We start from the raw sequence: 13,304 nt of genomic DNA on the forward strand, positions 1-13,304 counted from the left end.
ACTGTCAGTTTTAATAATACATTTTCAACTGTATCTGTTCAAAGCAGTATTGGCACTAATGTACGGTTATTTTTAGACGTCTATATTGTCAAACCATCGATTTTCCTTCCTATCTGACCATACCGTGTGCTTGTAGTCGCATGGTTGCCTGTTCTGTGTAACCGAGTGACGTCTTTTGCCTTCAGGAGTTCACCAGCACGTGCTCCGGCAACACAGAGACCAGCAAAGTTGCCGGGTCATTGGAGACCAAATACAAGTGGGCGGAGCGCGGCCTGACCTTCACAGAGAAGTGGAACACCGACAACACGCTGGGGACCGAGATCACCGTGGAGGACCAGGTGATCGCAAGGGGAAAATTACAAATGTTTCTTAAAACAAAGATCTGAGCGAGACAGTTGGGAAAATATTCAATATGCATCTTTAAAATTCTTCCCAAGCAGTTAGAAAATGTTGTTTTTGTGTTGGAAATGAATCCTGTTCTCTGTTTTAACATGATTCCCTCTTTTTCTTTCCACAGTTAGTTAAAGGGCTGAAGCTGACTTTTGATTCCTCCTTCTCTCCAAACACTGGGTAATGGCAGCAGCTTTACCCTGGCACTCTTTGGCAGCTTTTTATTAAAAAATAAGCTTTTAGCTCTTGATTCTTGCTTATAATGACTAGAGTTGAGTAGTAACTACAATTACAGATGCATTTACTTGAGTATTTTTTGGAAAAAATGTACTTTTAGGAGTATTTTACTTTTACTGAAGTAATGTCCTAGATGTTTATTTTTTACTTGAGTAAAAACATAGAAGTGTTACTCTTACTGGAGTATATTTTTGGATGCTCTACCCTCTGATATTCACAACAACGGTTCGTTTTTTCCTCACTGAACGTCTTGCCAGCAAGAAAGGCGGGAAGCTCAAGACAGCCTACAAGTGCGACCACATCAACCTGGGCTGCGACGTCAACTACGACATCAACGGCACGGCCATTCACGGCGCCGCAGTGGTGGGGTTCGAGGGCTGGCTCGCTGGATACCAGACGACCTTCGAGGCCGGCCGGAACAAGGTCACTCAGAGCAACTTTGCTGTGGGATACAAGACCGATGAGTTCCAGCTCCATACGAATGTGTAAGAACTATAAACACTCAGCAGCTTTTATTGGTTTAGGTTAGAAAGACCAAAAAACATTAATAAAAAAAATGCAGATTTAGCTAGCAGTCTAATATCATAAAAAGCAAAGATCTGTGCGAGATCTCAGTGTTTATGGGGACATTGATGGTCCCCATAAACCATATAAACACTGCAAAAAGTCATAGAAGTACAACAATGTAAACATGTTGCATCATGACGGATGCACAAGATCCCACCAAAACTGCTCGCTAATAAGTCGTCAAGTTAACACAACGAGCTGCATATTCAATGTACTCGTGATGTATAAAATAAAATGGACGCAGGGCTTTGGGCCAACACTATGACAGCTAGATAACAAGGTCAGGAAAAAGTTTTATTTAAAAAAAAAGCAAGTGAGAGGGAAGTAGCTCAGTTATGCTAGCTTGACTATGACAAACGTAAAGTGGATGTGCTGCAGAATTTGGTGTTTCAGTTCGGTTAAAATAAAAAACGGCGACCTAAACAGAAACTAATAATCAGTAGAGCAGAAGTTTAAAGGTTTTCTGTTTAAAGGCCGGCAATAAATCAATCAATCACATAATAAATTAAAATTAGCTCAATAATCTCCATTTGTCTGATTTATTGTTTTTCTCTTTTCCATCTATCCACCAAAAATTGGATGATAAAAGTCTTCAATCTACTATTTTGGTCTCAATTGTCCCTTTTTTTAAGGATAATTTTGTTTCCTGGGACTTTATTTGTTTCTCTTGTTTTTTATTTATTTTGGATATTTAAAGTTTTCCAGTTCCAGTGTTAAATGTTTATTATAATTTAAAGGTTATTGATGTTTTAGAATGTGTTATTGCATTCTAATAAATAACCTGTTTTAATTATTTTCTATAAGCTGGATCTTTTAGTTTTCTATTAGTTGGATCTTTTTATGGCCTGGTAATTTATTATACAAGTCAGATGAGGTGATGGTGAGCGTGAGGGACGGGCCTTGTTCCTGCTGCTTCCCCTGGTAAATCCTCTGAAGTCTTTATGTGAGGTCAGACAAACGTTACTGGCTTCTAGGACTTAAGGTAACCTGCTGGTTCTTTACAGCAACGATGGCACCGAGTTTGGCGGGTCGATCTACCAGAAGGTGAACAGCAAGCTGGAGACGGCCGTCAACTTGGCCTGGACTGCAGGAAACAGCAACACCCGCTTTGGCATCGCCGCCAAATATCAGATCGATTCTGACGCATCTTTCTCTGTGAGTTTCATGTATTTATTTCAAAAGATTATTGATTTATCTTTTATCACCTATTTATTCCTTCCCCTCATCTCAATTTAATGAAATATGTTTCTTACCGACTCCATAATTATCAGAAATTTGTAATCAAAACCATGTTATGGTATTCAAATTCAAAAATACTGTATTAATCCCAAAGGCAAATTAAATATTATTATAAAATTGCTATATCATTTATTATAAATAATAAATCAAATTTAAATCCCGAACTCATTAAGTAGAAAAGACCTCGGGGTCAAAAAGATTATTCTGTGTTTCCCAGCCACATTGTGTGATTTTGTAGCTCAATCCAGTAATTATTTTAACTTCAGTTGTTATAGAAATGCTACATCTGTCAAACCTGACTTAAAGGGTGTCTGTCTCTTTAAGAAGCTCCTGCTCTGACACTCCGCCTTCAGGAAGTCGTCACAACATGAACACCTTCAAAAAAACTTTTCTGCCTTTTTTAATTTTATCTGCTCTATTATAAACTAAAAGTGTAAAATTAGATTTAAATCAACAAAATAGTCAGATTTTTGTGAATCATGGTTGATGCAAAACATGAAAATGTTTCATCTTTTATAATGACAGGTTAAACTTTTGGGGATTGATTGTTTTCTTACTTGACCTGTAGATGATTTCAGTTTGAGCAAAAGTCCAAGTTCGTGGATGAAAGCAGAAATATTGAAAAATAGTTCAGCTGCAGCAACTTGCAAAGCAGATTTACTCCTTTCTAGGAAGGAGTTGGCCGCACAAAATCCTCCAGAGGGCCGTAAATGGCCCCTGGGCCGCACTTTGGACATCCCTTCCTTAAAACCACCAGTTTTTTTTGTTTTTAGTCTTCATGATCAAGCGGCCATGTTTTTTAACCGCAGAGCCTCAGACACGTTCCTGCCTGGGAAAAGAGCTGCAGGTCGGCACAGACGATCACAAACCCAAACAGGAAGTCTGCGTACTACAGGAAGATCTCTGCTAATTCAGTCCCGTCTATCACATTAGTCCTAAGTCCCACTTTCCCCAGAGCTAATTAGTGCGGCTGGTTGTTTGTGTCGTCATTTAGCCCCATTCCTATTTGAAGTGACTCGGCTTCAGTTGAACATTTTGACTCTCGGCCCAATTCTGCAAAACAGATTAGAACCGTTTTATTGTTTAATTAAATTATGACTAAAAAATAGTTTCTAAATGGTTACATTTGTTTATATTCCTTTAACTGTGGGGTCTGTTTTTTAGTGTTTGATTTCTGAACATTTGATCTGTGTTTTCCTGACAGGCGAAGGTGAACAACTCCAGCCTTATTGGACTGGGCTACACTCAGAACATTAAGCCAGGTGAGTTCAGTCTGCAGGACATTTAAAGGGTTTATTTTATCTTCTTTTTTTTACACTTTTTCCTAATTGATTCTGTTTGTTCATTTCTAGGTTCTCAGTCTCGAAATGTGAAAAAGCTAAATGGAAAGAAACACTGAATTTATCTAATTATGTAGCAGAAACTTGCCTGAGAAATGCTCCAATTCTGACCAGCATTATTATGCTGGAGTATCACCAGAATCCTTAAAGTTGGCTTTAGCTTGCTGTTCTAGTTACTCTTTTAAGTAAAAACGTTGCTAAGTATCACTGCAGTAAAATGTTTTAGCTTCATAAATGCCGTCCGTCTTTTCAGTGTTTGTGAATATTTAGGGAGAGTCAGAGCGGCTCGCTTTATTGTTGCTTACCAAAACGCATCACACTTTATTTTAATGTTTACAAAAATCTTATATTTTATCCTAAAAATTATTAATTTTTATTCAATTTTCAACAGTTGTCATCACTCCTGATATAAAAGTGTGGATTTTGTTTTATTGTGGTCAGTCAGTCTGATATCATATAATATACATTTAGTCTCCACATACTCCATCATTATACAGTCATAACATTACAACAGCAGTAAAGGCCAAACTTCTGCTCTGCAGCAGCTAATTAAAAACTTTTACTTTTCATTTTTGATAGTTTTCTAACTAAAATTATGATCCAAAGATCACATTGCATTTCTAGAATTTGCTTTTTTCTATTTATAAATATTAAATCAATAAATCTTTGGAGGTTTCAGTTATGTGTGTTTGAGCAATGTGAAACTTTTTTACCTTTATCAAAATAATCAATAATTCCATTATTGTTACATTTTTAAGTATCTCAATCAAGTCTAGAAATATTGAGTATTTTAATATTTACTAGTGATTTCTGCTCACCAATAATATTTACAACATTTAAACATATTTGGATGTCTGAACCTTTTATTTCTGTTTTTCCATTTGGATAGTTGAGGTTTGTGGAGGATATTCTTGCAGTGCGGTAAAAATGAACGTTTAAATGTTTGTTTCTGCAGGTGTGAAGTTGACCCTTTCTGCTCTCCTGGATGGTAAAAACATCAACACGGGCGGCCACAAGCTCGGCGTGGGTCTGGAGTTCCAGGCGTAGACGGAAAGACTTCAACGTTTCCCCACACACTTATTCCTCACCCAAGAATATCTTAAACCCTCGGAGTAGCCCAGCCCCTCGTCTCCCCTTGAAATGTTACAGGTGGAAGTAAGTGAAGGTGAAACAAATCCAGTTTAAAGGACCATATTTGTGTTCAAAAGCCCAGTTTAGAACAAAGCTGTGAGAACCGAATGCTTCAGTACATCAAGTCAGTTTCATGCTTTTGTTACTTTTTAATCAATTGAAAAGGGAAAAGCCCCACAACACAATTAGCATGCAATTCTATTGTTACTGCTCTAGGTGGCGCTGTTACTTAGCTGTAGAAAGCACTTCTCACTCAGAAGACCTGGTGGTCATGAAACGTTTCCTTCAAACATTTCCGCACTGAGAGTTCCTGTCCGTCTGGTGAATTAACAGCTCTGAGCGACACTACGTCCCAACGCGTACATTACTCTGTGTTTTTGTCTCACCTGTCTTTTGTGTCTGTGCTTTTGGTGTTTTTTTGGTTACATATAGCAACAGAGAATACTATTTTATTGAGGGTGTTGCCTAGTTTTAGATCCACTCGAAGTCTTAAGAAGGCAAAGACGCGTCAGCCCTCACAGGTAAACTGTCAAGCACATAACTGATGAAGAGTTTGTGCTTCTGGATGGAGGATGAAAAGAAAGGATTAGAAACACTCCAAGGAATGGTTTTGTCTTCCACAACGGGTTATTGGATTGATGGTTATTGTACTTGACAGTTTTGTCATTTCCTGGTCTAAATAAAGAACATCTTGAACCAATTTCTTCTCTCTTTGTTTCTAAGTTGATAACCTTGGTACAAATAAACAACCTTCGACCTTTTGTCACAACTCCAAAGCTGGGTAGTTTCTAGTTACAGGAACTTTTTAGAAAAAAATTTACTTTTAGTTTTTTTACTATAATTTTTCTTGAGTAATTTCATTATGAAGTATCTCTACTGTTACTGGAGTAAACTTTATGGATTTTCTTCCCACTGGCGAAAATCAAACCTGTTTTAACCAAAAATTCATACAATCATATAATTCACAATTCTTTTTTTCAAAGGTTGAACGCTGCCTACAGATGATGTAAAACCCTAAAAACTATTTTTCACTATTCCACTACATCTACAACAACTTCCTACCAATGCATTTCTGAAAAGTTTACTGCTTTGTCACAGTTAAGGTAAAGAAAAAATACTCTCCACAGGAGATGAAATGCGAACAGTTTGTGCAACAAAACCCCAGAACACTCCACGTTAATATAACAAAGCATTCCTGTCACTGAAACGGCCTTAACCTGTTTGAGTGAGCAAAGATCACCTGGGAGTGTCTGCAAACAGGAATTTCTTTAAGTCTTTTATGCCTGCAGGGTTGGGTTTACTGCCCAGTTCTTTCAGACATTTTCCAGCAGGATTTATGGATTCACTTCCTGCCTTAATGTAGCAGGGGGGTTGATGACGAGCCCTCTGTGTTTTGATGGAGGGAAACTGTCTAACTTCTAAGTTAGAACCATTATAAGACTCGTATTGCATTGCCACTGATCTCACTGGACGCATATTTTACACATAGCTTCGCCTGTTTAGCATAAATGGTTCCTTTTAGGTGTAAGTAGGTTTTCTGATCTTCAGTGACTATGAAACTATGAAACTAATTGAAGAAATGTCAGATTAAGGAACAAGGCAAAGAGGGTTAGCCTCATAACCGTCAGTCGGCAAGTAGCCTGGGTAGGACTGAGCTGTACTGGTGAGGGAGGAACTATCCTCTTGAATGGAAGGTAAATGTAGCGTTTCTTGGTAGCTGGGAATTATGTTACTTTAATTTAGCTCCAGTTGTAATACGGAAGGCAAGCGGTGCATCTGGTATGTATTCCTGCTGATTTTCCCACAAACTCCACCCACCGCGGCGCACCTCTCCGCTCCCCGGCTACAGAATGATGCGCGGCCATGCGCAGAGAAACGCCCCACCCACCGTGTATATCAGGCCATCGTAAAGCCCGCCTCCTTCCAGTCACTTATCAACATGGCGGCGCACAGAAATTCGACGCAAAGCTGGAGAAATATTTACGTCTTTTGTTTGTTTATTTTCCTCCAGCTGTGGTTTAACGTCTGCCTTTCAGTTCCAGTTAACAAAACATCAGGTACGGCGCTGGCGTGTTTTTATGTGCTGTCAGAATGTCTTTAGTAACAGGAGCGTCGTTGCTGTGGCTAATTAGCATGTAACGTTAGCAACCACTGGTGTTAGTTTGGACTGTGACAGCCTGGTTTTGAATACGTAACTGCATAAAACTGTTGATTTTATTTTTGTTTTTCTCTGACTAATGTGCCATGTAGTAATAGTTTGTAGCAGAAAGGTTTTTTTGTTTAAACCAAATCGAAATACCTTAGATAACGTTTCTAATATGTAAAACCGAAAATATCCGAGCGTGATGTTCAGCTTTACCCAGAAGTACCACAAAATTTAACTTTACTTCTGTTAAAATAGCACTATTTCAACATATTTTACTAAGGTGAAGGTCAAAAGTTGTACTATCTGATCAGAACATCTGATTTAATATTTTACAATTAACTACTAATTAACTAAAATATATAGGTCATGTGCAAATTTCGGTATTTTAAGAACTAAAATGACAAATCAAATTTTATTACAAAAACAGATTTTAAGCAGAACAAATCAGTTTTATTCATTTTAAGACTAATATGGCAATGTGTATATAGTGCATGTTTGAATGGAGTAAACTACTTGCTGTGTTGTGTCTTTATCTACAGACGTAACATGGTCAAAAAATAGAAAATAACATTAGAACATCACAGCCTGTATACAAACAGGAAGTGTTACTTTAACAAACTGTTAAAAGTACAGTGTAATAAAACATCAAAAAAGTTACTCAAATAAACATAAGCAGTTAAAACTTTATTTTGAAATGTTGCAATATTCCACACAAGATTAAATGAACAAAACATCCTTACTGCTAATAATAAGAGTAAATAATGCTGAAAAGGAGCAGAAAGATGTTTGATGATTCAGTTACAGTTCCTTCTGTTTGTTCTAGTCAGTCATCCCTTTACTTCCTGGTTTTCATGCATATGTGGGTTTTTAAAGCCACAAGAGCATTATTATTATTAAAACATTATAATTTTGTCTTCCTCTGAAAAGTTTCTGGAATTTCAGATATTTAAAGGCCAGTTTCATGTAAGATCAACATTGTAGAGATTTCCATCATGTTCCAATGTTATCCCCTCATGAAGACTTACCTGGAGTGTTGCCTTGATTATTTCATCCATGTTTGACAAATCCTTTAATGTCCATGGTAACAATTCAGCTGAGCAAAATGCCTGGGTGGACGCAGCCCCGCCTCCGAGGCGCAGCTCCTCCCTCACTCAGTGGAGCAGCAGTTTAAAGGTTTTCTGTTTAAAGGCCTGTAGCAATAAATTAATCACATGATAAATTGAAACAAACTCAATAATTTCCATTTCCATGATTTATCGTTTTTCCCTTTCTGCCAAAAACTGGATGAAAAGTCTTCAGTCTGGTGTTTTAGTCTCTGCTAACCGTTTTTTAAAGAATAATTTTGTTTACAGAGACTTTATAATTCATTTTATTTGTTGTTTTGTTTATTTATTTTGGGTATTTAAAGTGTCTTCCAGGTGCAATGCTAAATGTTCCTTAGAATTTAAAGTTTATTTATTTAAAGTTTATTGGTCCATGAGAATGAGTTCTTGGATTATTATGCCGTTGTATTACTATAACTATTATTGAAAAATGGTCTCAAAACAACAATATTCTCAGTAACTTTTAGGATTATTGTTTTCATGACGCATGCAGTTTTGGCTTTTATTTCAGTTTTATTTTAATATAATGAAAAGGTTTGATTTGTTAACATTTGAACTGTAAGCGTAGCGCCGTTATGTGAGCAACTAAAAGGATTTTATTGTTTAAGTTTCAGATTCTCGCTTTGCAGCATTTTCAGATTCTATTTTCGTTTAACCTTTTTTACATTATTAATGTAAATGTTTGTCTTTCTGTGAGAGTTTAAGGAAACCTGTATATATCCTGAATGCCTCTCATGTTTTACTCAGAGAAACTAAACAAGCAGCTCCTGTTCAGGGATGATTTATGCTGGCAAAGGCCCCTGACTTTGAATAGGCCCTTTCTTCTCTTGGGGGAGTCTTACTGCACACTTAAAGTCGTCAGTGTTCGCCTCCCGTATGAAGCAACGCCTCATTTTCCCTGAGCAGGAAATAATGGCAACACTGTTTGGTTCATGTTGTCACTGAGATAAATTTAAAGACGTCTCCAAATTTGGGTTGTATTTACAGGCTGCAGTTTGCTGGAAATTTAAGCATTTGCAAAAAAAATTAAGAATTAAATCAATAAATTGCATGTGTGAATGGTTTGCTTGAACAGGAGGCAAGATGAAATGAATAACTACAGTCATTGATGTTCAAATTCTTTGAGATGAATACTCTTTGGTCGAAAAATATAATAAAAAAAAACGTTCAGGTGCGCTGAAGTTGTAGGAAAAATGTCAGAGTATGAATGAATACTTCTGCAAGCCGTGCATAGCTCGGTTTATTTATGTAAATAACACAACGCGTCTGTTTTACCTGTCTGACCTAATTTCTTTTTTTAGGAGAATACAGTCGGTTCACTTTTAAACGTTTTGAATTTAGGACAGAACGTCGTGTTTTCAATAATCAATCAATCATGTGATAAATTAAAATGATTCTGATATTTGTTGAAGGGAAGTTTTATTTAGAGACTTCTTTGGTTTTGTGTATTTTTATTTCTGTTTTGTTTTGGGCGTCGTGTTTCATTTGAATATTTAAAATATATTCCAGTTTCAGTGTTCACAGTTCTTTACAAAATTAAAGTTTAGAATTAAAAAAGCAGTCTATATTATCAATATATTAAAATGTTGCCAAAATGAACAACTTTGTGTGTTACAATAACTTCTTGGTTTGAATTGGTGTTTTCTGCATTTTTTCTCATGTCTTTATGAGGAGCAACATGTTTTATTTAAAGATTCATAAATTCAGGTTTTTTTATCACACAGATATGTCAGTAAGAGGATCCAAGTTTTTCTTTTTCTGTTTTTACTGCAGTTTATTTATAGATAATAGATGATATATCTGATCCAGAACCGCATGGCATCATGGGAGATGTAGGCAGAGGAAAGGCTTTAACCTCTCAAAGCTAGGTATGCTAGGTTACTCACTCACTCTTTGGTTGCCTAGCAACAACCTGTTGGGTAACTTGCACAGCAGCAGTTTAAAGTTTCTCCACTGTGCCTCATGACTGCTTTAAAATAAAAAACGGAGAGAAAACTTTGGATAAAACAGGAAACGTCACAACACCAGCTTGGCAGTATCTCAGATATTTGGAACAAATCAATAAGCATCTATGTCGACAGTCATGGATATCGATACACATGTATATATTTTTATTTCTCTCCATCAGATTTGAGGACTTCTCAGGGATTAGAACCACGACCGAATTTGAACAACCCGGCTGTGGCAGCAGCTCAGACAAACGCGACCACAGACGCAGAGAAACAGAGTACACCAAGACCAACGCTCGCATCAACAACTGCTGCCGCCCCCAAAACGGCATCTGCCGAGGCCAAAGATGTCAAGACGACCCGTCAAGTAGAACCCACTGTGCATCTTTCACCACAGAGCAAGAAAGACGCTAAAGGCACGCTCCCCCCACCTGCAGAGAAAATGTCTAGGAAAGAGAACGCAGTGAGGACGACCACTCCTGCTCCCACCGCCAACACCAAGGTGACCCAGCCAACAGGTGAGCCTGACGTCCAGCCCACCTCCACAGCAGAAAGCGTCGATCCACAGCTGGGTACGGAGAAGCAACCAGAAATCGTTCCAGAAACTTCACCCTCCAAACCTGATGAAGACGACGAAGATTACGAAGACTATATCCTTTCTTCCGATGAAGGGAGAAAGGAAAATAAAGGGCGAATCGACACCAAGCAGCAGGTTAATCTGGTGGGGGAAGTGGACAGCTTCAGCTCAGAGGAACAGGACTCCCACTTCTTCTTCCACCTGGTCATCCTGGCCTTCCTGGTGGCCGCCGTCTACATCACCTATCACAACAAGAGGAAGGTGAGGCGTGCGCATTTGGTGGTAATCAGTTGAGTAACTCTGAGCAGTTTCCCTGGAGTGTGTGGAGAATCGATGTTTTCGTTTGAGTTCATCTCTCAAACTTTGTGTTTCATCAGCCTGGCAGCCACCAGGCTTTACTTTCTCCCCACCAGGCTGAGCGTCGTTTGTTTTAAAAACGGTTTTCTATGCAGGGTTCTTTATTTTTCAATAGTTGAAGCATTGAACTGCGTTCAACCCTATTTACAAATTATGACGCTTGTGCACCTCTGGATTTTTATAACTTTTAGCATTTATTAGCATAAAACTGGTGAGATGCTAGCGGACATGGCTAGCGCTGCTACTACTTGGGCTTAGCAGGTTTTCTGGGGTAAACTGTCTATTACATGTTTAGAAAATATGGACCACTTCCTGCTGGAGGGCAAAAGCTGCTCGCTAACGATGGCTAGCTTTGGTTTTAGCTGCCAAGTTGTCAACATAAATCGCCAAATTCTGACTTTTCTCCCTCCTAAATTCTTTGTCTGCCTTTTTTTGTTTTTGTTTTTTCTTTGACCCTAATCTTCTTCCGTACTGAGCTGGTGGGTTTTTAGCCTTGATTTAAAGGAAATCCGTGTTTCATAAGTTTTCCAGTTTGGAGCTCAGAAGCTGAAGGTTGATGCAACTTGTTTCTCTCCCCGAATTTAAAGTAAAAATGAGGGTTGATTTGTCTATTTGGCCTTCAGTTTCAGTTGACCAAACAAATGGATGTTCATCAGTCTGATCCCTTTAATTTCTGTCATTTCCCATTTTTCAGATCTTCCTGCTGGTTCAGAGCCGCCGCTGGAAGGAGGGCTTATGTTCCCGTAACAACGTGGAATATCGGCGGCTGGACCAGAACGTCAACGAAGCCATGCCGTCCCTCAAGATGACCAAAGATTATATTTTTTGATTGAGGCTCCTATAAACACAAATCCAGCTGCTTATCTGATCACTCGCATGAAGTAGAGAGGCTTTGCTTTTTTTCAAAAATCATGTTTTACTTTGCTACAGCAGAAATAATTTACTATTTGTTGGAGTAGAATTGGACAGATTGTTGCCTTTTTGACATTTTCTTTATTTTAATGTTCTTTTTTTTAATATTTGTGGAAGTTTTTTTTATGTTTTTGCATCTTTGTGTATTTTTTTAAATTAAAGCTCAAAGACAGTTGAACGAATAAGGTGATGTAACATTCCTAATTGCTGTATTTCCACCTTTAAACGTAGATTTCTCTCAGCATTCAACCCAAGCTGTACACTGGCACCTAAAGCACTTTGTGTCATGCTTACATTTATATAAGATGCATTAACTAAGCAGAGCAGCCATGTGAAATAAAGAAATAAAATAAATTAACACCTATGTGTAAACTGATCTACCTTAATTGCGCCTTGTAGATAAAATGAAGGAAATATTAGCCACCAGACTCTTAATGTTTTTCATTCTGTACAGATAGTTTTAAAACATCCAGGGGCGGTTAAATGGTTGGGGTTCTTATTTTTTATTGGATCTAATAAATGTGATTTGCACTTTTGAATAGTTTCAGAAAATGCCCTCCTGCATTACACAACTTTGGTTTATGGGTGTGAAATAAAACGGTCGCGTGTTTTAAGGATAAGCATTTGATCAGGGGAGGAATAATCTTCAGGTGACGGATAATCTCGTGTGTTTAAGCCATTTAAGAACAGGTTGATGCTGTGTGCAGAATGGAACGTACTCATTTATAGGAATCTTATTGCCAGGCTTCTGTATTTATCTTGATCGCTTTATGTTTTAATTACCGGGTTCCTCCAGATTTTGCTGTGCAGATGTTCTGTGGCCTCCTGCTTTATGGCTTCAGTGAAGTCTCTGTCAAACCATCGCCAAATGATGCAAAAGCAACTGCAGCATCCTCTTTTACTCCCATTTACCAGGAAAATGTGCAGCCAGTAAAGGATTTAGTTATTTCAGGGTACTTCCCCTCTGTTGCCATTTCATGCCTTTTTGTTGAAATGCCATGAAACACCATGACCTTTTCGACATGTCCAGGTGTTTTCTGTGTAATACATGGTAGAATATGGGTTATGCTCTTGTGATCTACTGCTACTGCAATCAACACTATCCTGTACAATCGTTTTCTCAATAAAGCACAAATTATATAAATGTTACGTTTTTGTGTTTTTCTTGTAGCGCAGGGTTAGTGTCTTCAGGAAGAAGGCTGCCGAGTTTCCATTACAAAGGTGTGCAAATATTTGTCAGTGATTCTTGAGAATAGGGACAAAATGGGTTTTAATTTTCCCATAGTTTTTTTTTATTTCTCAACCTTATGCATGCAAATATGATAAATAATGTTTTGGAAATGTAAAGATGCTAAG

General features: G+C 37.9%; 2 protein-coding genes across 2 annotated transcripts; both read left to right on the forward strand.

Annotated features, from left to right (window-relative positions):
* Window positions 1-166: 166 nt before the first annotated feature.
* LOC103152207 (voltage-dependent anion-selective channel protein 1-like) lies at window positions 167-5,604 on the forward strand (the record flags this gene model as incomplete). The annotated part of the gene is made up of 6 exons (XM_007572583.2): window positions 167-338; window positions 518-570; window positions 885-1,112; window positions 2,199-2,349; window positions 3,638-3,695; window positions 4,729-5,604. Coding segments are annotated over 6 exons (754 nt in total), but the record flags the coding sequence as incomplete, so codon positions are not given.
* A 1,206-nt stretch (window positions 5,605-6,810) lies between these two features.
* LOC103152194 (keratinocyte-associated transmembrane protein 2-like) lies at window positions 6,811-13,097 on the forward strand. The gene is made up of 3 exons (XM_007572564.2): window positions 6,811-6,961; window positions 10,282-10,940; window positions 11,731-13,097. The coding sequence occupies exons 1-3, from the start codon at window positions 6,844-6,846 to the stop codon at window positions 11,863-11,865; spliced, it is 912 nt and encodes a 303-aa protein (XP_007572626.1). The 5' UTR covers window positions 6,811-6,843; the 3' UTR covers window positions 11,866-13,097.
* Window positions 13,098-13,304: the final 207 nt, after the last annotated feature.

Source organism: Poecilia formosa, unplaced genomic scaffold, assembly GCF_000485575.1.
Source record: "Poecilia formosa unplaced genomic scaffold, Poecilia_formosa-5.1.2 Scaffold304, whole genome shotgun sequence".
Taxonomy (NCBI): Eukaryota; Metazoa; Chordata; class Actinopteri; order Cyprinodontiformes; family Poeciliidae; genus Poecilia; species Poecilia formosa.